The following is a 22,848-nucleotide window of genomic DNA, read 5'->3' on the forward strand; positions in this document are numbered from 1 at the left end:
AGAAAACACTGCCCCTAGTGGATAAATGCAGAATAATACCAGCAAGCGCTGTCCATGTATTCTAAGGAAACACTGCCCCTAGTGGCTGAATGCAAAATAATAGCAAGCACAGTGCATGAATTTTAAGGAAACACTGCCCTGGGTGGCTGAAGGTGAAAATATACCAACAAGCACTGTGCATATATTCTAAGGAAACGCTGCCCCTAGTGGCTGAATGCAAAATAATACCAACAAGCACTGTGCAAGTATTCTAAGAAAACACTGCCCCTAGTGGATAAATGCAGAATACAAACAAGCACTGTGCATGTATTTTAAAGAAATACTGCCCTTAGTGGCTGAATGCAAAATCACACACACACACACATATATATATATATTTATAATTTTTTAATTATTACGTTTATATAAAATATGTAATGAGCCAAAACTGTTTCAGTTTCACCATGGATGGTACAATATTATCATCTAGTAACACATTATGTCCTGGCTTATATACTTGTATGTATTGTGACACCATTTAAAGAACATCTACACTCATTTACAAAAATTTAATGTGTTGCAGCTTACCAATCCTTAGGTGTGGTGACTGCGTTCGTTCATATTTATATTTAATGCCCTTTCCCCCCCTTTTTTCCACCCGGTTGTCTTGCCAATAGCACACTTCCTTTTCTAGGGTGACAACGCTCACTCACTGCACTGTATCTCTGGAGGAGCAGCATTGTCATCCTAGAGCAGGAAGTGTGTTACCAGCAAGACAACTAGAACACCTCTCCCTCTTCTCATCTCTAGGACATAGAAGGGACGTGTTCTTCAGTACACAGATGATAGCTGGGAAAGCTGATAATGTTTTAGATTTCAGCTCAGGGAGAAACAACAACACGCAATACCAATGCAGCCATCACATCTAAGGATTGATAAGCTGTAATATAAAATAAATCTTTGCAGTTTGGTTTAGAGATACTTTAACCCCTGCCCGCCCAGCCTCAGCGTCCCTTTAGGTGGGTCTTTACATTTAGGGGTACTTCCTAATCTTGTGACCAGTACGACTGGCCTTCACAGTGGTCACATGGTTACGAGCCAATCCCACCACCTTACAATCATAACGAGAGATCAAGAGCCGTCTAGGGCGCACTCAGCAAAGAACCTTGGCCATCTATGGAAAATGTGGCACGTGGGCATTAAAGCGATACGTAGTAAAAGCCAAAACCCAGCCAAAACATTTAGAACCTGTCAGGTTTCTACTGCCCTATGGCCTCAATGAGGAGATCCACCCTCACGTAGTAGGACAGTGACCAGAACTGAGGGCATAGAGGTAGCAGTAAGAAGAACTAAGGGGGTTTCAAGTGTTTGTACTAGAAAATGTGTTTTTGTTGCCGTTTCATCATGTCCCGTACTACCGACCTTCCGTCTATCCCTGGCTGGTTGTCTCTGGCTTCATAATTTTCATGGGTCTGGCAAAAGCAAGAGTCAGGACTACAACAAGTTTGGTTGTAACTACTGATCTACATACTTGTTACAGGCCAGTAACTCAAAAAGTACCAAATCCAGTCCAGTTCAACAGCAAAACAGTCAGCCAACTACAAATTTCCATGTAGTCATCCATTTTCTATAAAAGCATCTTGGTAACCGAGGTCGGCTCGCCATCCCTTGGCATCTACCAGAACCACGCCCATTAGGAATGTCCAGTGTCTGGTCAATGCTAAGCCTCATAAGAGGCACGAGTAGGGATATCTTGGAAACGGTATGACGTCCTTTATGTTGTCAACTCCCAGGATGCACTGCAGGTAGCGTTCAAATCCCATGCCGAAACCACCATGTGGAACAGGCCCGAATTTGCGCAAATCAAGGTACCTAATTAAAGAGGGAAAAAAAAAAAAAATGAAAAAACCCCCCACAAAATTCTGTCTGGTGCACCATTATACCCAAGTGAAAGATGAACTTCACAAAGCCCTGTTGGTGTGTCATTTAAGAAAAAGAAACCAGAGCCAACACGTTTTGGAGACTTTGGTTCCACCCCTTCATCAGGACTGGAACACAACACCCAAAAAAACAAAGTTTTTAAAAACCTGTAGCACAATAATGTATACAAGATATTCCAATTCACACAAAAGTGTATCTGGTGCACTATTACACCCAAGATAAAGAATAACTTGTAAACATTGAGACACTGTATTTAACCAATTAACCACCGGGCCATAGCCGAACGATGGCTACAGCGCGACTCGATAACTCTGGGAGGGCGTACATTGACGTCCTCCCAGAATCGCGATCCCGCGGCCATTTACCATGTGATCGCTCCGTCAAATGACGGAGCGATCACTTGTAAACAAACCAGCGTCATGTCCAGTTCCTCTCTCTGTACCGATCGTTACAGCGTGAGCGGAGAGGGGAGAGATCGGTTGCAGCAGCGCTGTGGGCTGGATCTATAGTGCCCACTGCAGCCTCATCCATCCATCCATGCTCAGCCATCCCTCTGTCATACTCATCCATCCATCCATCCATGCTCATCCATCCCTCTGTCATATTCATCCATCCATACTCAGCCATCCCTCTGTCATACTCATTTATCCATGCATGCTCAGCCATCCCTCTGTCATACTCATCCATCCCTCTGTCATACTCATCCATCCATGCTCAGCCATCCCTCTGTCATACTCATTTACCCATGCTCAGCCATCCATACTCAGCAATACTCATCCATCCATGCTCAGCCATCCCTCTGTCATACTCATCCATCCATGCTCAGCCATCCCTCTGTCATACTCATCCATCCCTCTGTCATACTCATCCATCCATGCTCAGCCATCCCTCTGTCATACTCATTTACCCATGCTCAGCCATCCATACTCAGCAATACTCATCCATCCATGCTCAGCCATCCCTCTGTCATACTCATCCATCCATCCACAGCCATCCCTCTGTCATACTCGTTTATCCATACTCATCCATCCATGGTCAGCAATACTCATCCATCCATGCTCAGTGATACCCAGCCGTACTCAGCCATCCCATCCATACTCAGCCATCCACATTTATGGCTCAACCATGCTCAGCCAACCCCATCCACGGCTCATCCATGCCCCTAGAGTGCCTCACAAAAGTGAAATTGGTAGTCAAATTAGATTTGAGAAAGTTATGCCCCTAGAACACCTAAAGGTGCTCCCTGGATGTTGGGCCTCTGTATGTGGCCAGGCTATAGAAAAGTCTCCCATAGGAGAATATATTTTGGGGTGTAATTTTTGTTATGTACATGCTATGTGTTAGAAATATTGTATAAATGGACAACTTTGCGAACAAAAAAAAAAAAAAAAAAAAAAAAAAAAAAAAAATGCATTTTCATTTTCTTTACACATTTTTCAAAATTTTGTAGAAAAAAAATGACGTGTTCAAAAGAGTCATTATGCCTCATAGATTATACGTTGGGGTGTTTTCTTTCCAAAATGGGGTAATTTTCCATTGTCCTGGTGCTCCAGGGCCTTCAAAATTGCAAGAGGTAGTCAGGCAATGTATGTGTAATTTATGCTGCTAGAACATGCTGTATGTTGGACCTCTGTATGTGGCCAGGCTGTGTAAAAGTCTCTCACATGAGGTATCGCCATACTCAGGAAGAGTAGCAGAATGTGTTTTTGGGTGTAATTTGTGGTATGCATATGCTGTGCAATAACCTGTTAATATGACAATTTTGTAGAAAAAAAGAAAAGAAAATAAAAATCTTGATTTTGCAAAGAATTGTGGGAAGAAAATTACAACTTCAAAAAACTCACCATGCCTCTTACTAAATACCTTGGAATGTCTACTTTACAAAAAGGGGTCATTTGGGGGGCATTTGTACTTTCCTGGCTTGTTGGGGTCTCAAGAAATGAGATCAGACGTCAGTACTTCAGATGTGATTAATTTTCAGATTGCCACTATAGCTTGTGGACTCTACAACTTTCACAAAGACCAAATAATATACACCGATTTAGGTTATTTTTTACAAAAGATATGTATAAATTTTGGCCAGAAACGAAGAAAAATGCATTTTTTTTTTTTTTTTTTTACAGAATTTTCAGTCTTTTCTTTTATAGTGCAAAAAATAAAAAACCCAGCAGTGATTAAATACCACCAAAAGAAAGCTCTATTTGTGTGACAAAAAGGACAAAAAATTAATATGGGTACAGTGTTGCATGACTGAGTAATTGTCATTCACAAATTATTCACAATCCAAAAAGCTTTTCAGTTTTGATAGAAAATTGAGAGCTGTCATCTTCCAACTTCAGCAGCTTTTTTTTTTTTTTTTTTTTATTACACTCTAGAGCAGACATCACTAAATTGCGGACCGAGATCCGGACCCAGTACCACTCCTATCTGGATTGCAGCCTCGCCAAATAGTTGCCTAAAGCGTCTCTCCCCGTCGCCGGCTCGCCTGTCGCCGCTATCTTCTTTAATTACATGGGATGCGTGTCTGTCCCTTTCATAATCTCAGCACTCCCCCCTCCCTTCCTCCCCACACTGCCCTACTTTATTCAAACAAGGCGGGAAGCACGGCAGGTCTGGACAAAGGGCGGGACTTTTCAAGCTACGAAGTGGTTGCTAGGCAGAGGGGTGGCCCCATCAATCAATCACCCACCTTTAACATGAAAAGTCTTGCCCTTTGTCTGGACCTGCCGTGCTTCCCGCCTTGTGTGAATAAGGTAGGGCAGTGTGGGGAGGAAGGGGGGGGGGGGGAGGAAGGGGGGGGGGGGGGAGTGCTGCGATGTTATGAGAAGTCTGTAATATCAAGGGAGGACTGTGATGGGGGGTCTGGGATGGAAGGGGGGGGGTCTGTGATTGGGGGAGGGCATCTGTGATGTGGGGGGGTCTGTGATTGGGGGCAGTCTGTGATTGGGGGGGGCTGTGATTGACGTGTCTGTAATAGAATGGTCTGTAATAGGGGTGGGTCTGTGATGGGTCAGGCTGTGATAGAACGGTGTGTAATGGGGGTGGGGGTGGGGGGTCTGTGATGTAAAAGCAGGGGACGTGCTGTCAAGGGAGTACTGATGTAAAAGGGGGTCTGTGATGTGAAGGGGGGACGGAGGACACTGATGTAAGCGCTTGTTCACACTTGTGCAGAGATCTATGTGTTTCTGCACTAGAAAAACACAGGTCTCTTCAAGGGCAATAGGAAACAATTGTGACGTGCACGGGAGGCTGCGATGTGAAGGATCTAATAGGTGCTAATCATAGCACCAAAATGACACTCGGACCCCCACTGCAAGAAAATTTTACTGACCGGACCCAGGGCTGGTGCAAAGATTTTTTAACACCCTAGGGGAAACCTCATTTTGCTGGCCCCACCCCTGACTTCACCCCCTTTGCCTTGCCCATGTATTCCCCACCTTTTTAATGAAGCGGCCTTTAAATGCAGTCTACCAACGCCCATCAATGCAGCCTCACCAGCGCCCATCAATGCAGCCTCACTAGGGCCTATTAATGAATTTTTACTTGCTTCCATTCAATCAGGAGTCGGGACACAGACACAGTCCTCCACCATCCATCATGCCCTGGGCGTTGAGGTCATAAGGGGTGGGGCTTCCGGATGATGTCCCTTGCCCCATGCCAATATAAGTAGTGGCACACCGCCCACTCGGCATTAGAGCGGGAGAGGGCGTTGAGTCAACATCGGAAGAAGGACAGAGGCAGAAGAGCAGAAGACAGCGGAGAAGACACGGCAAAAGAGCGAGAAGATAACGGAGAAGACAGCGGACAGAGGAAGAAGACCTGGCGAGAGAGCGGAGAGCGGAGAAGGGGAGAAGAACCGGCAGAGGCAGAAGAGCTCCCCCTGCCCCAAAGCACCCCCTCCATGTTGAGGCCTGGTACGGTTCAGGAGGGGGGGGGGGGGGGGGGCGCTTGCTCGTCCCCACCCCCTTTCCTGACCTGATGGGCTGTGTGCTTGGATAAGGGTCTGGTATGGATTTTGGGGGGACCCCCACGCGGTCAAAATCCATACCAGACCGAAGGGCCTGGTATGCTCTTGGAGGGGGAACCCATGCCGTTTTTTTTTTTTTTTTAAATTTGGCGTGGAGTTTTCCTTCAAGATCATAAGAGCACAAGTTGCATGCCAAAGTCGGATCAGTCAAGACGGCGATCCGACTTTGCTCCGACTTCAGTGATATTCAATGGGCTGAAGTAGGATCAAAGTCGAGCCAAAGTAGTGCAGGGAGCATTTTCAAAGTTCTGACCGACTTGTGTCGGACCAGTTAAGACGGCTCCCATAGGGAAACATTGATTTTCACACGTCATGCAACATGAGCTCCCAATGTCGGAGCGTTTGTCATACCAGTGTGAACCCAGCCTAAAGGCAGTGCTCCTAATATCAGCTTGTTACCTGTATAAACGACACCTGTCCACAGAAGCAATCAGTCAGATTCCAATCTCTCCACCAAGGCCAAGACCAAAGAGCTGTCCAAGGGTGTCAGGGACAAGAGATTGTAGACCTACCCAAGGCTGGAATTGGCTACAAGACCATCGCCAAGCAGCTTGGCGAGAGGGTGACAACAATTGGTGCGATTATTCGCAAATAGAAGAAACACAAAATAACTGTCAGTCTCCCTCGATCTGGGGCTCCATGCAAGATCTCACCTCGTGGAGTTTCAATGATCATGAGAACAGTGAGGAACAACACGGGAGAATCTTTTCAATGATCTTAAGGCAGCTGGGACCATAATAACCAAGAAAGCAATTGGTAACACACTACGCAGTGAAGGACTGAAATCCTGAAGCATCTGCAAGGTCCCCCTGTTTAAGAAAACAGCTGTACAGGCCCGTCTGAAGTTTGCTAATGAACATCTGAATGATTCAGAGGAGAACTGGGTGAAAGTGTTGTGGTCAGATGAGACCAAAATCGAGCTCTTTGACATCAACTAAACTCAACGTGTTTGGAGAAGGAGGAATGCTGCCTATGACCCCAAGAACACCATCCCCACCATCAAACATGGAGGTGGAAACATTATACTTTGTGGTGTTATCTGCTAAGGGGACAGGACAACTTCACCGGACAGGGCCATGTACCGTCAAAACTTGGGTGAGAACCTCCTTCCCTCAGCCAGGGCATTGAAAATTGGTCGTGGATGGGTATTCCAGCATGACAATGACCCAAAACACACAAACAAGGCAACAAAGGAGTGGAACAAGAAGAAGCACTTTGAAGTCCTGGAGTGGCCTAGCCAGTCTCCAGACCTTAACCCCATAGAAAATATGTGGAGGGAGCTGAAGGTTTGAGTTACCAAACATTAGCCTCAAAACCTTAATGAATTGGAGAGGATCTGCAAAGAGGAGTGGGACAAAATCCCTCCTGAGATGTGTGCAACCTGGTGGCCAACTACAAGAAACGTCTGACCTCTGTGATTGCCAACAAGGGTTTTGCCATCAAGTACCAAGTCATGTTTTACAAAGGGGTCAAATACTTATTTCACTCATTAAAATGCAAATCAATTTATAACTTTTTTGAAATGCGTTTTTCTGGATATTTTCATTGTTACTCTGTCTCTCACCGTTAAAATAAACGGACCATTAAAATTATAGACTGATCAAATACTTTTTTCCCTTCACTGTACCATGACAACGACTCCCATGCGAGAGTGTTGCTAGACTCCATTGTGGAGTTTATCTTGTTTCAATTTCAATTCCTTTTTTTTTTTTAATCTCAGTTGTCATGTAGATAAAATTACAGTTCTGACTGTTTAAAGCAGAACTAAACCAGATTTATAAAACGCTGTGAGCAGGCAGATCTTTATTGCAGAAAAGACATGCTCGGTTTGAACTTCAGCAAGTGGTCTTCACCACCTTTAGATGCCTAAATGCATTGAGTTGCTGCCATGCAATTGGCTGATTAGCAATTTGTGTTACCAAGTAACTGAACAGGTATAGCTAATAAAGTGGCCGGTGAGTGTGTGTTGTGGTAGAAGAAGTGGTCTTGTGAGGTCCTTTTGGAATGACTGGTCTCTCTGGTCTAGAAACCCCTGCCAGGAAAGGCCAGAACACTAATGGTTCACTTCTAAGGGAGTGCAATAGGCAAAAGGGTAGAGGGAGGAAAGACTAAAAAGAGGGACGAAATACGAAGCAAAGAATAACGATGATATGGAGGGCAAGAAACCAGAAAGCCCTAACATTTCAGATTAGGTGACCTGGGTCTTTTAGGATCCCAACAATGCCTTGCTCCCATGCATATCGAATGTGAAAATTTCTCTGCCACCCTTCAAAATATAAAATTGAAAGTAGAAAAACATACAAAAATTGAGCTAGGTGCTAAAATCCTGTACCAGCCTTTCTCAACCTTTTTCCCTGGAAATAGTTCTCTGGTCTCGGGGAACCCCTGCTAAAAATTAAAAGTCTACAACTCATGATACATTGGTGTGATGGTCAGTGGGAAGAATTACCTCCATACAGATAGCTAAAAAGATCAATGGTGTCAGTGGGAACTTATCTCAGAGGCAGAAATTGCCCAATGCTGAAGGAACCCCTAGCAATCTCTGGAGGAACCCTAGTTGAGAATCATTGTCCTGTACTCTACAATATACCACAAAGGTCCATAAATACAAACAATAGCAGCACTCACAAATACCTCAATACCTTGGTACGTAAAACTAAAAAAGGTGTGTTGCGGTATTGCATACCCATTATAACAATCCCATGTTTTAATACCTTGGTATGTAAAAATAAAATTCCTTGAATGGACTTGTGCACTATTATTATTTAATCAACGATCTTTCCATGATTTATGGAAACATGGGAGTGCTATAAAGGGTATGCAATAGTGCAACGCACCTAAGAGGAATTGAATATAAAATAAAAACATTAAATTAGAAAGAAAAAGGTTTGTAAAAAGTGGATTAAATAAATTTACAAATATTGTTCATGCAAATTCAACAAAAGTGAAGCGATTCCGATCGGTCACTATAGGCTCCTGTACTGCGCACTTAGTGCTTTAGCGCTTTGTAGTGTTCACTAAAAAAAAAAAATGATTAGTTGCGTTATGTCATTTCCACCTACCACTGGTACATGTCTGTCAGTCCCAACCTGTAAAAAAATAAAATAAAATCAAAAACAAGAAAATAACCGTAATTTTTTTATTTATTTATTTTTTTAAGTACCAGAAACCCATTGGTTGGTCTGTCTATCAGAAATGGATATCTATGTTCTGGGTGACCACTGGAGGATGGAAACCACCTTCTTAGGACTCCTCCTTTATGGTTCCGCCCCTCCAATCACAGAGCCTTCTCCCCCCCGGTCCTATTTTCCACCAGGTGAAATCATTTTTCTCAAAACAAGCGCACTAAGTGGGCGGAGCTGAGAACACAAGCGCAGAATCTGGCTAGATAGCGCCCAATGAGACAAATTAGAGAGTTCGCCTCCTCCCAAATAAAAAAATTTACATTTTGTGGGTAGACCGCCTCTGCCAGGTCTTGAAATAGTGAGAACAAGTTTGGCACATCGTATGGTAAATGTCTCTACAAATAAGAGGATGCTTAGGGGGTGTGTGTGTGTAAAAAGTCCACTAGTCCAAGGAAAAACATCAATAAGGGCTAAAGGACAACTATCAGCCCATCCCTACATGCCAAGGTCCTAGGTGTAGTCCTGGACTCTGAACTCTCCTTTAAGCCCCACGTCCAATCACTGTCCAAATCCTGCCACCTCAACCTCCATAACATCTCCAGAATACGCCCCTTTCTAACCAATGACACAACAAAGCTCTTAATTCACTCCCCGGTCATCTCTCGCCTCGACTACTGCAACTCCCTCCTCATTGGCCTACCTCAACATATTCTATCAACTCTTCAATCCATCACTATTAAATAACATAGGCTATCCACCCTTCAGTTCATCATGAATGCTGCTGCCAGACTCATCCACCTTACCAATCGCTCTGGGTCTGCTACTCCTCTCTGTCAATCCCTCCATTGGCTTCCGCTCACCCAACAAATTCAATTCAAAATACTAACAACAACTTACAAAGCCATCCACAACTCTGCCCCAAACTACATCACTGGCCTAGTCTCACAATACCAACCTAATCGTTCTCATCGTTCCTCTCAAGACCTCCTGCTCTCTAGCTCCCTCATCACCTCCTCCCATTCTCGCCTCCAGGACTTTTCCCGAGCATCTCCAATCCTATGGAACTCCTTATCCCAATCTGTCCGATTATCTCCTACTCTATTCGCTTTTAGACAATCCCTGAAAAGCCTCCTCTTCAGAGAAGCCTCTCCTACCCACACCTATCAACTGTATTTTCATTTTCTCCATCTGATCATCCCCCACAGTTATTACCTTTTGTTCCACCTGACCCTCCCTTCTAGATTGTAAGCAGGGCCCTCTGATCCCTCCTGTATTGTAACTGTCCTGTCTGCCCCCATGTTGTAAAGCACTGTGCAAACTGTTGGACTATATAAATCCTGTATAATAATAATAATAAAGGAGGCAGCCATCCTCAGAGTGTGTCCAGGAACTCTGTAGGACATGTAGAAAAAGAGAAAAGGGGGAGACGCCACCTAAGTGTAGTATTAGAATGTCAGCATTTGTTGTACAAGGTATAAAAAAAACACTTACAGGAAGCAGAAATTGTACATGCTCACCAGTGTATAGTCAGTCCCCCAATCCCTGCAGGCTCCACAAACAGTGCAGAAGGTTGGGATGTGATGTAGGCAGGCTGGGACACCTTACAGTGCAGAGATGTCCACACTGACCAGCGTGGACCCCAAAAGTGGAGGTGACATCACCGGAAGAGGCGGAAGTCGGGACCGAGACTGTCAATGGTACAGGCGTCGTCCTAATAATTGAGTCAGTGAGCATGTACAATTTCTGCTTCCTGTAAGTGTTTTTATACCTTGTGCCATAAATGCTGACATTCTAATGCTACACTTAGATGGCGCCTCCCCCTTTCTCCTTTTTTTTACCATGTCTTGAAAGCGAACCTTCATTCCAAACCAACATTAATTTTGCCCCTTCTCCTCCTCCCACATTCAGGTATTAATTAGAAAACCTGCCTTAATCTGAAAATGAGAATGTTTAAATGAGAAAAATGACCTCTTTGCAAAATTTTATAACAAACCATGAAAAATGTTTTTGTTTTTTTCAAAAATTTTCTTTTTAATTTTGTGATTAAATACCACCAAAAGAAAGCTCTATTTTTTTGTGTAAAAAAAAAAAATGGTAAAAAAAGTCATTTGGCTACAGCGTTGCATGACCGCACAATTGTCATTCAATGTGTGACAGTGCTGAAAGCTGAAAATTGGTCTGGGCAGGAGGGGGTAAAAGTGCCCGGTAGGCAAGTGGTTACCAGTTTGCCTGGTGTTCTGCTTTAATTCATACCGCAGGAAACTCAACAGTTCTGCAAAAAACAGTTGCTCGTGGGCAGACACATGCTTTTCTCGGGAGACAATATCTCACAGCCGCCATATTGGCACACTATACATTTAAGCTGGATGAATTCACTCACTGGCCTATGGACCCTAGGACTTGTTCAATGACAGTGTCTATTAATAATCTATTTTATGTAAATTATTATTTTTTTTTTTTTTTTATAAATGCAACAGGTTCCCTTTAAAACAGCACAAGTGTGAACAAGCCCCGTAGCAGACTGATCCTCGGCATACATCTGGGCTGGACGGTTCCTCCCATCTGCAGGAAGACTGTGCTGCCATGTAGTGGCTTCTGTGCTATATTTATATCCTCTTCCATTCATTTAATATAAGTTTATTAGCTTCCCAAATCAGAGGCAGCTGATGAGCGTCACATGCGCTGTGCGCGCCATGCAGGAGGATTCCATTAGGGGACCAGCTGACAGGCCCTGTGACGGGCCCTGCGCACACACACATTTCCAGGGACACTTATGAGGAAACGTGTGTCTGGTATCAAAGCTATAGAGGTGTGTAATCAGGGGGAAGATTTGCTATTTGACCTAAGAGCCGAGGGCACAGCATGCATTAGCCCTCTGAAGAGCGATCTGTGGTGGATCACTTCGCTTAACGGAAGGGGGGGGGGGGGCGTTTGATGGGTGTTGAGGAGGTGACATGACACCTCTTTGCACCTATTTTAACCCCTAAAAGGCCGCACCACCACGTGACTGTGGCATGGCCCCTATCCACTTGAATGGGTCACATTTGGCAGGCAGTGTTTGTGTGTTTCCGTGTCAACATTTAACCACTTAAGGACCAAGCCTATTTCTGACATTTGTTGTTTACAAGTTAAAATCTTTTTTTTTTTTTGCTAGAAAATTACTTAGAACCCCTAAACATACATATACACACACATATATATATAGAATTTTTAGCAGAGACCCCAGAGAATAGTCGTTGTAATACTTTATGTCACACTGTATTTGCGCAGCGGTCTTACAAAACGCAATTTTGTTTGGAAAAATAACACTTATTTGAATTTAAAAAAAAAGGAAGAAAAAAAAACAGTAAAAGTTAGCCCAATTTTTTTTCTTCTATAATGTGAAAGATATATGTTAGGCCGAGTAAATTGATACCCATCATGTCACGCTTCAAAATTGCTCACGCTCTTGGAACAGCGACAAACTTTGGTACTTAAAAATCTCCATAAATTGACACTTTTTGGGAATCAGTGACACCAATACAGTGATCAGTGCTAAAAATTATATTATATATATATTATTATACAGTATTTATATAGCGCCAACAGTTTACGTAGCACTTTACAACTTGAGGGTAGACAGTACAAATACAATACACTTTGATACAGTAGGAATCAGAGGGGTATAATAAATATATATATATATATATATATATATATATATATATATATATATATATATATATATATATATATATATATATATATGTGTGTGTATATGCACTGTCACTGTACTAATATCAGTAAACAAAGGGCGCTCGATATAAAGTGTGTGTGTTCCAATACACACACTTTATTCAGCGCCCTCTTTTACTGATATTTTATGAGCAACAAAGGGTGTATCACACCCCTAAAGGGGTAGCTGATATTTTTAAGTGTTGACATTTACAAGGATTAATATCCTTTTAGATAGGAGGTAAAGAGCAGCGCCAACCACCGTTTGTACTATTGTGACTGTAATAATGACACTGGCTGGGAAGGGGGTTAACATTAGGGGTGATCAAAGGGTTAAACTGTGTGCCTGACCAATGTTTTAGTGTACTGGGGGGCTGGGGTGCTTTTACTAGGGGAAGACATAGATCCGTGTTCCTGCTTTGCAGAGACACCGGATCCACGCATTCCCTACTGTCAGATCAGAGATCTGCCTTGTTTACATAGACAGACTGCCGTTCTGTCTCTGTACCGAACAATCGGCGGGTGCCGGCAGACATCGAGTCCATGGTACCCACCGATCAGCATTCACGCCAGCTAGCTGGAAGAGGCGGATCACATTATTTATATATAGTGTGTGTGTGTGTGTGTGTGTGTGTGTGTGTGTGTGTGTATATATATATATGTGTGTGTGTGTATACACTGGTCCTAAAATAGTGTCAAAAGTGTCTGTTCTGTCCGCCATAATGTCACAGTCCCGCTAAAAAAAAAAAAAACGTAGATCTACGCCATTACTAGTAAATAATAATAATTAAAATGCCATAAATCTATCCCCTGTTGTGTGGAAGCTATAACTTTTGCACAAACTAATCAATATACGCTTATTGCGATTTTTTTTTTACCAATAATGTGTACAAGAATATACATCGTCCTAAACCGATGAAGAAATTTGTTTTTACTATAGCAAAAAAATTTTTTTTTTTAATCAAAATTGTCGCTCTTTTTTTGTTTAAAGCGCAAAAAAAAAAACCCAGCAGAGGTGATCAAATACCACCAAAAGAAATCTCTATTTGTGGGGAAAAAAAAAAAAAAGGACATCGATTTTGTTTGGGTACAGCGTCACACGACCGCGCATTTTTTTTTTTCTTCAATATCTTTTATTCTTAAATTTAGGTACAAAAAAAAGAAATTCCAATACATTTTAATAACCTACATGTCATCAACCAAAGACTTTCTTCTCCACAACTAGATACAGATTGCCTCTAAACTTTTAACCCCCCCTCCCCCCCTCTGCTCCGGGAACAGACTATTGATGTCGCTTACATCTATCTCGGTACCGACTCCTAAACCAATCAGGCTCCTACCATCTCTGCGAGCTTCAAAGTAATCTTAAATAAGTGCCAGTCACTCCATTTGCCAATGGTCCCAAAAATGTGTCAAAATTGTCTGATGTGTCCACCATAATGTCGCAGTCACAATAAAAATCGCAGATCGCCGCCATTACTAGTAAGAAAAAAATAATTAATAAAAATGCCATAAAATCTATCCCCCATTGTGTAGACGCTATAACTTTTGCGCAAACAGATCAATAAATGCTTATTGCAATTTTTTTTTACCAAAAATATGTAGAAGAATACATATCGGCCTACACTGAGGAAAAAAAAAAAATGTTTTTTTATATATTTTTGGGGGATATTTATATTTATAGCAAAAAGGAAAAAATATTGCTTTTTTTTCAAAAATGTTGCTCTTTCTTTTGTTTATAGCGCAAAAAATAAAAACCGCAGGAGGTGATCAAATACCACCAAAAGAAAGCTCTATTTGTGGGGAAAAAAAGGACGTTGATATTGTTTGGGAGCAATGTCGCACGACCGCGCAATTGTCAGTTAAAGCGACGCAGTGCCGAATCCCAAAAAATGGCCTGGTCATTAAGGAGGCAAATCCTTCTGGTGCTTAACCACTTCAGCCCCGGAAGAATTGGATGTTCAATGACCAGGCCATTTTTTGGGATACAGCACTGCGTCGCTTTAACTGACAATTGTGCGGTCGTGCAACGCTGTACCCAAACAAAATTGACGCCCCTTTTTTTCCACACAAATAGAGCTTTCTTTTGGTGGTTAACAAGACTCGTGGCCACTCATTAAAATTAGAAGAAAAGAGGTTTAACCTTAAACTACGTAGAGGGTTCTTTACTGTAAGAGAGGCAAGGATGTGGAATTCCCTTCCACAGGCGGTGGTCTCAGCGGGGGGCATCAATAGGTTCAAGAAACTATTAGATAAGCACCTGAATGACCGCAACATACAGGGATATACAAGGTAATACTGACACATAATCACACACATAGGTTGGACTTGATGTAGTTGTGTCTTTTTTTCAACCTCGCCTACTATGTAACTATATCCGAAACCCCCCCCCCCAAAAAAAACTGTAAGGTAAAGGCATAATGAGCTAGTATGCACTGCATACTAGCTCATTATGAAATACTTACCTCAGAATGAGGTCCCCACATCGCATCCCTGTCAACGCCAAGGGAGCTAGAATTTTCCCCTCGGCGTTTCTTCTGACCACTCACAGCGCCGGAGCCACAATGACGTCACTCCCGCACATGCGCGTGGGAGTCCTCGGTTCCGGAAGGAAACGCCAGACCTTCACTGCGCATGCGCCGCTGACATCAAGTGGCTGCATGCAGGGTGAATATCTCCTAAACCGTTCAGGCTCAGGAGATATTCATTTTACCTACAGGTAAGCCTTATTATTAGGCCTTATTATAGGCTTACCTGTAGGTAAAAACTTCAAAAAGGGGTATACAAGCGCTTTAAGGACGCGGCAGCTCCTGATCCTTAACTGATCATTTACATTTCCGCTGTCAGTGGGGGAATTTCCCGTTGACAGCTGAAAGAACCGAGCCTAAGGTTGGGTTCACACCTATGCGAATTGGATGCGGCTTTCTCCGCATCCAATTTGCATGACAGGAGATTGTGACCGGCTCTCTCTATGGTTCACACATCTCCGTTGCGGCTGCGGAGCGGCTTTCACAGGAACGCTGTGCGTCTTTGGCTCCGTTTCAGGGCCGCATTCAGGCAAATAAAATTTGTCCCTGAACAGGGACGCACCGGACCCCCTGCTGTGAGCCGCATCCGCCGGAAGTGTGAACCCATCCTGAAAGTATCGGGTACCGATACCCGTCCAAATGCTTATTATCGGCACCAATGCCGGTATCGGTGCAAAACTAGTTATAACCCTCCCTTTACTCCTTTCAAAATGAAAAAAAAAAAAAAAATATGTTTATCCTTTATTTACACTGCAACTTCCTGGGAAGGTGATTAGGATCAGAACAGGAAGTGGAGAGGAAATCTACACCTTGGGTGTCACAGGGCCTTGCATCTAAGGCTTGGCGATTTTCTAAAAAAAAAAAAAAACAAACACTCGATTCACAATCCGAATCGAGTTTTTTTTTTTTTTTTGGACACCGCGCCGGTCCTGAGGAGCTGCGGGCAGGAGTTTTTAGGCGAGGCTGCGGCTTCGGCCTAGTCGGCGGCCTCGCCTAAAAGCTCCTGCCCGCAGCTCCTCAGGACCGGCGCGGTGAAAAAACTAAAAGAAAAATCTAAAAAAAAAAAAAAATCGATTTGCTTAAATTTTGAATCGATTTGACCTCTCAAGCTTTAAATCGATTTTTTTCCCCAGCCCTACTTGTATCTACAGGAAGAATGGCGATAAAATCACAGCGGGTCTCTATACAACACATCATCCCCCCCAGCATTCTGAAGCTCCAGTTTACCTGTCAAGACGTGACTCCAGTATGTGAAGTCTCTCCTCTCTCAGACTTCCCCCGAAGAGCTCCCCGATCCCCGGAACCAGCAGATCCACCGCGGACACCTGGAGGAGAACACAGAACATCTTATACATGAAGAAAGAGAGGATCCCTACACCAACCACTTTACATCCTTCTAGAGGAGACTTAAAGGGTTAAATAAAAGCGATACCCAACATGTCACGCTTTAAAACTGCGCACGCTCGCGGAATGGCATCAAACTACGGTATTTAAAAGCCTTTACAGGTTTAACGCACAGGAGGTCTGGTGCTAGCACGATCGCTTGCGCTCTGACGTTCATGGCGATACCTCACATGTGTGGTGCGATCGCCGTTTACGTATTGCATGCCGGACAGAGTTGTAATCCTCAGACATGAAAGCATATCCTTGTTTAGTGTATACTTGTCGCAATCCAGAGCTATAAGTGCATGGGTCACTTCTGACACCCAAGAGAAAAAAAAAAAAAAAAGGTGACAACGGAGGGAGCTCCAGTACACAGCATGTGATTGACAGCCTCAGTTCTGTTCCTGTGTGCAAAAGGGGAGGGGAGGGGAGGGGGGGTGTCCCATCACTTTAATTAGCTCTCCTCACGGCATTATCCCAGTCCCCTGCTTTCTGAAAGCTCAGACAAGCTGTATAAAATGATGGACTTTGAAAAGCTGTAGTGGACAGAAGACTGCAGATAAACAGATACAACTTATGTAGGAGGATTTGTTTCACCTCTGCGTATCACCTGAGCCCAGTCACTTCACTGGGTATATGCGAGGCTTTTCATCTTTAACTACTTCACCTCCAGAAGGTCCACCCCCCCCCCCCCTTTATGACCAGGCCATTTTTTGGGATACGGCACTGCGTTACTTTAAGTGCCAATTGCGCAGTTGTGGGACGCCGTACCCAAATAAAATGTCCTTTTTTCCCCACAAATAGAGCTTTCTTTTGTTGGTATTTGATCACCTCTGCTGTTTTTATTTTTTGCACTATAAACAAAAAAAAGAGCGACAATTTTGCAAAAGAAGAAAAAAAATATTTCTTACTTTTTGCTATAGGGCCAGTTCACACCACATGCAGTCCAGTGCGTTTTTTTTTCTGCATCAAAAATGCATGGAAAGTAGGTTATATGGTTTTTAATGGCCCAGTTCACACCCAGTGCTTGCAGTTTCAAAAAAAAAAAAAAAAAAAAAAAAAAAAAAAAAAGGTAGAACATGCTGCAATTTTCCTGCACTGGAGTGTACTGGAATTCTGTAAAAAGCATCAAAAACGTACTGGAAGACACACGTTCTTATTTAAGGAAAAAAAAAAAAAAAAAAAAAAAAAAAAAAGAAGGGGGGGGGGAAACGCACTGGACTTCATCAAAAACGCACCAAAAATGAATATGCAGAAAAACACCTGGAATGTATCCCGACTGCGTTTCTATGGTGTGAACTGGCCCATAAAACACATCCAATAATTTTTTTTTTTTTTAAATATAAATGTCTCCATAAATATAGGCCAATATGTATTCTGCTACATATTATTGGTAAAAAATTGGTAAGCGTATATTGATTGGTTTCCACATTCGGACTGATCGGGTCTGCCTGTCCGTTTTTCAGGCAGATCCCATCGGCCCACCCATTGTCCATTATGGGGAGGCGGATGTCAGCGGTCGGCCGACACCCACCTGACATCCGCCTCCCCCGCCCTTCCTCCTGGATCCGATGGGATGATAAACGGACAGGCGGTCAGTTTTCTTCTGATCTCCCCATGGAGGAGAGCGGAGATCTGACAGGTCCATCTCTGCACAGCGAGTGAAGACGGACCTGTCATCCGCCTGCTCAGCGGGGGGATCAACAGAGCGATCTCCCACAACGGATCTGCTCCGTGTGAAAGGGGCCTACGGGATAGATTTATGGAATTTGTATTTCTTTTTACTAGCAATGGCGGCGATCAGCGGGACTGCGATATTGTGGCGGATGAATCGGACACTAAGTGACACATTTTGGGGACCAGTGACACTATTACAGGGATCAGTGCTAAAAATATGCACTGTCACTGTTAGGGTTGCACAGATACTAGTATCGGTATCGATACCAAGCATTTGCACAAGTAAGGTGCAGGGGGGGGAGGGGGGCATTTGTTTGTTGTCTGGTCATTAGCCTAGGCTTATGATATCATGCACAGCTCTCTCTCTCACTCTTGTGAGAGTTTGCCTGGAAGGGAGGGGGGGGGGGGGAGGGAGTCATAAGAGGGCCAATGAGAGCTGCAGAGCTGGAGGTGTGTGTGTCTATGTAAATCCAGGAAGTCAACAGGCAGCAGCTTCAGCTGCCCACAGTTAAAATGGCGGCAGCCAGACTCAGTGGAGGGAGACTTCTACAGCATATTTGACAAGAATATATATATATATATACACACACATATTATATAATATGTGTGTGTGTATATATATATATATATATATATATATATATATATATATATATATTATATATATATATATATAATAGATAGATAGATAGATAGATATTTGGACGTTTTCCAGAAACAGAACATTACTCCCAGTCCCTAGTATTAGTAAGAAGATTGTGAAGAGGGAGACGTGGCTCTCTCAAAAACATAGTGGGATTTTGAAGGGAGATAATGTATCTATTTTAAAGGTGAGCAATACCGACAACGGTTAGTATAAAAGTATAAAATTTTATTAAGACAAAACGGATAAAACAATACAGTCTAATTACAATCAAAATACATAATGTAACCATATTCTTTTATTAGACCAGGTGAGCATCTGCAAGATATTTAGTGTATATAAAATGTTCTTCATCTGAATAACCTGTTGATGTTTCTAAATTGATTATGGGATGTGCATCATTATACTAATGGTTTGTTTCATATTTTATGCCATCTAGATGAAATCAGTAATGCATGTAGTGCCCTGATGAAGCGATAAGCGAAACATGTTGGCCGCTCCTGCATACTCACGCAAATTGATTTCATATAACAAGCTGTAATCTATGGTTACATTATGTATTTTGATTGTAATTAGACTGTATTGTTTTTTTATCCGTTTGTCTTAAAAAAAAAAAAATAATATTTTTATACTAACCGTTGTCGGTATTGCTCACCATTAAATAAATGCATTATCTCCCTTCAAAATCCCACTATATTTTTGAGAGAGCCACGTCTCCCTCTTCACAATCTTCTCAGCATATTTGGCAAGTAGAGAATCACAGTATATATAAAATAATATGCAAAGTGGCTGGAGGGAAGCTTCATAATGGCAAAGATGTTTTTATTACAAATTATGTGAGCAGACTGCAGTTCCTCTTTAAGCGGACCTCATTTACACTAAAGTTCATCCCTTTGACCTCTAAAAGAACTAAAATGTTACAATGTTTCTTTTTATCTTCGCCTGAGTGTTGTGATAAACTTGGCAGGCTGCCTTTTTTTTTTTTTTTTTTTGACAGCTGTCGGCTTGAGCAGAGAACTCTCTGCACTGAATCGAGGAAATGCTGTGTTAGACCCCTTTCACACTGAGCTGCCCCGGGCGTTGGCGGTGAAGCGGCGCTATTTTTCGCGCCGCTTCACCGTTGTTTTAGCGGCGCTATTCGGCCGCTACCGGGCCGGTGCTGCCCCATTGTTATAAATGAGCAGGAGTGGTGTATTCCCCTCTCCTATACCGATGCAAAGAAGCTGCTGGCAGGCCTTTTTAGGACGCCCTGCCAGCGCAGCGCCCCAGTGTGAAAGCACTCAGGGCTTTCACACTGGGTGAGGCTTTTTTCAGGCGCTATTTTTAGCGCTGTAGCACCTGAAAAACGCCTCCAGTGTAAAAGAGGTCTAAAGATCGCTAGGGGAGTAGAATCGCAATCTCGATTCTTTAACAATTAATCGCGCAGCTCTACTGGACCTGCTAGTTGGCTCTCACTCCACACTCACAGCGGGAGCGGGTTACCACGAGCGCCCCAGACCCAGAAGTGCAAAATCACGTACAGGTACGTGACCCTGCCCGGGAGAGTCGCCTTATATATTTACAGTATACAGTCGGCAAGCGGTTAAACTTTTTTTCTTATTTTTTATCATTCTCTAGGACTGGTGTGCGATTTTCCGGGTCTGCACTCCTAGCACAGCCATATATAGGGGTCCCACTCAGCCTGGTATATAGTGGAAGGGTAGTGGGAACACCCAGAACCTGTCAGAGTTGTCGGCAGGCATCCCTCACTGTTGGGCGGAGTGCCCCTTTAAGCCGGGACCGGTCTGTGCTGCACCCTTGGAGAAGTCGGAGTTCACATGGAAGTAGGTTAAACCCACACACCTGTGTAACCTGCTCAGGGTTTCTGTCATTAACTTTCATCTCTCAGTGTTAAAAGGCACATCCTAAAATAGATCGTGGAAACTGCCTGAAGGGAAGCGTGAGCGATCGTTTCTGCAGAATTGAAGCTTTAGTTATGGTCGCCCTGGTTAAGTGTTTGTGGTAATTAGAAGCGAAGCGAACGTGCGAACCCGGGAAAAGTAGAGGAGACACAGCGAAACTGGGCAGCGGCTCAATCACCATCTCCCAGCTACAGCCGCCCTATCAAAAGCGTCCGTATCATTTAATCTGCTTATATTTTACCTTCCCTGGTCCCCCCTCCCCCCTCCCTCCACCTTCATCAACGCGATCATGAAGACAATTTTCATATTTAAAAAAAAAAATTGCCGTTTTCATTACACGCCTAGTTTTAGACCTGGTGATGTCATCACTGGGTTTCTGTATTTCTCTATGCAATGCAGGCAGATCATTGCTGGTGGGAGGGGCCGGCGAGAAGTTGTACATAGCATTGAGCCCCTTCAGCCCTGATGCAAGCAGTAGGGTGGCTCTTGGGAGGAGTTTAAAAAAAAAAAGTGGGTGGGCGGGTCAGTCTGGAGAAGTGGGCGTTCCTAGGCAGACCACTCTAGGTAACGCCCACATGTGATGTTGATCCTCCATGGCCTGAAATCCAAATGAATGAAAGGGGCAGGGTGGTGACAGTCAGGCTGGGGAGGAAAGTGCGAGATCAGTGATGGAGAACCTTGACACCCCCAGATGTTTTGGAACTACATTTCCCATGAGGCTCGACTACACTGCAGAGTACATGAGCATCATGGGAAATGTAGTTCCAAAACATCTGGGGTGCCAAGGTTCACCATCACTGTGCTAGATGTTGGATGTCCTCCAGCCAAGATAGGAGGTGGGGCTCTGAGTTCCCTGAATAAGCTCACAGCGTGCAGTGAAATCAAGGGGGTTTTTTTAGCCCAGGAAAGGAGCGATTTTCTAATGCAGAGAATGTAGCCGACACAACATCAGCGCCATCTCTTCATCACTGTACTAGAAGTACAGGACGCGGTGGTGACACCCCCCCCCCCCAAGGGGCAGGTCTAGGATGCCCTGCACTGACTGGATGTCCTCAGTCTTTCCGGTCGCTTGACACCCGAGTGACATTCAACCTGAAGAGGACTGAGGACATCTAGTGGCAGAAAGGGCTTACTGCAGCATGCCACCCATAAGGAGGAGCAACGCTGGATCACAGAGCCGGGATAAATGTCAGGATTCCAGCAAGAGCTACGTTTTATTACTATTATTTATTATTATTATTATACAGGATTTATATTGCGCCAACAGTTTGCGCGGCACTTTACAACATTTTATAAAATTGCTGGGCAACTACATTAAAAAAAATAGACTTGGGCTTCAAGCTTATATACAGTGCCTTGAAAAAAGTATTCATACCCCTTGAAATTTTCCACATGTTGTCATGTTACAACCAAAAACATAAATGTATTTTATTGGGATTTTATGTGATAGACCAACACAAAGTGGCACATAATTGTGAAGTGGAAGGAAAATGATAAATGGTTTTCAAAGTTTTTTATAAATAAATATGTGAAAAGTGTGGGGTACATTTGTATTCAGCCCCCCGGAGTCAATACTTTGTAGAACCGCCTTTCACTGCAATTACAGCTGCAAGTCTTTTTGGGGATGTCTCTACCAGCTTTGCACATCTAGAGAGGGACATTTTTGTCCATTCTTCTTTGCAGAATATCTCAAGCTCTGTCAGATTGGATGGAGAACGTCTGTGAACAGCAATTTTCAATTCTTGCCACAGATTCTCAATTGGATTTAGGTCTGGACTTTGACTGGGCCATTCTAACACATGAATATGTTTTGATGTAAACCATTCCATTGTAGCTCTGGCTGTATGTTTAGGGTCGTTGTCCTGCTGGAAGGTGAACCTCCGCCCCAGTCTCAAGTCTTTTGCAGACTCTAATGCCCTGTACACACGAG

The 22,848-nt window shown here is 43.4% G+C and overlaps 1 protein-coding gene across 1 annotated transcript in view; it reads right to left on the minus strand.

Annotated features, from left to right (window-relative positions):
- Positions 1–372: 372 nt before the first annotated feature.
- NARS2 (asparaginyl-tRNA synthetase 2, mitochondrial) overlaps positions 373–22,848 on the minus strand; it is a 97,653-nt gene continuing 75,177 nt past the window's right edge. The window contains exons 13-15 of the mRNA XM_073612820.1: positions 16,542–16,639; positions 9,010–9,036; positions 373–1,851 (exon numbers count right to left, since the gene is read on the minus strand). Of these exons, the coding sequence (XP_073468921.1) occupies positions 1,707–1,851; positions 9,010–9,036; positions 16,542–16,639 (270 nt within the window). The 3' untranslated portion in view covers positions 373–1,706. The remainder of the gene's footprint in view (positions 1,852–9,009; positions 9,037–16,541; positions 16,640–22,848) is intronic.

The sequence above is a fragment of the Aquarana catesbeiana genome, linkage group LG02, assembly GCF_042186555.1.
Source record: "Aquarana catesbeiana isolate 2022-GZ linkage group LG02, ASM4218655v1, whole genome shotgun sequence".
Lineage (NCBI taxonomy): Eukaryota > Metazoa > Chordata > Amphibia > Anura > Ranidae > Aquarana > Aquarana catesbeiana.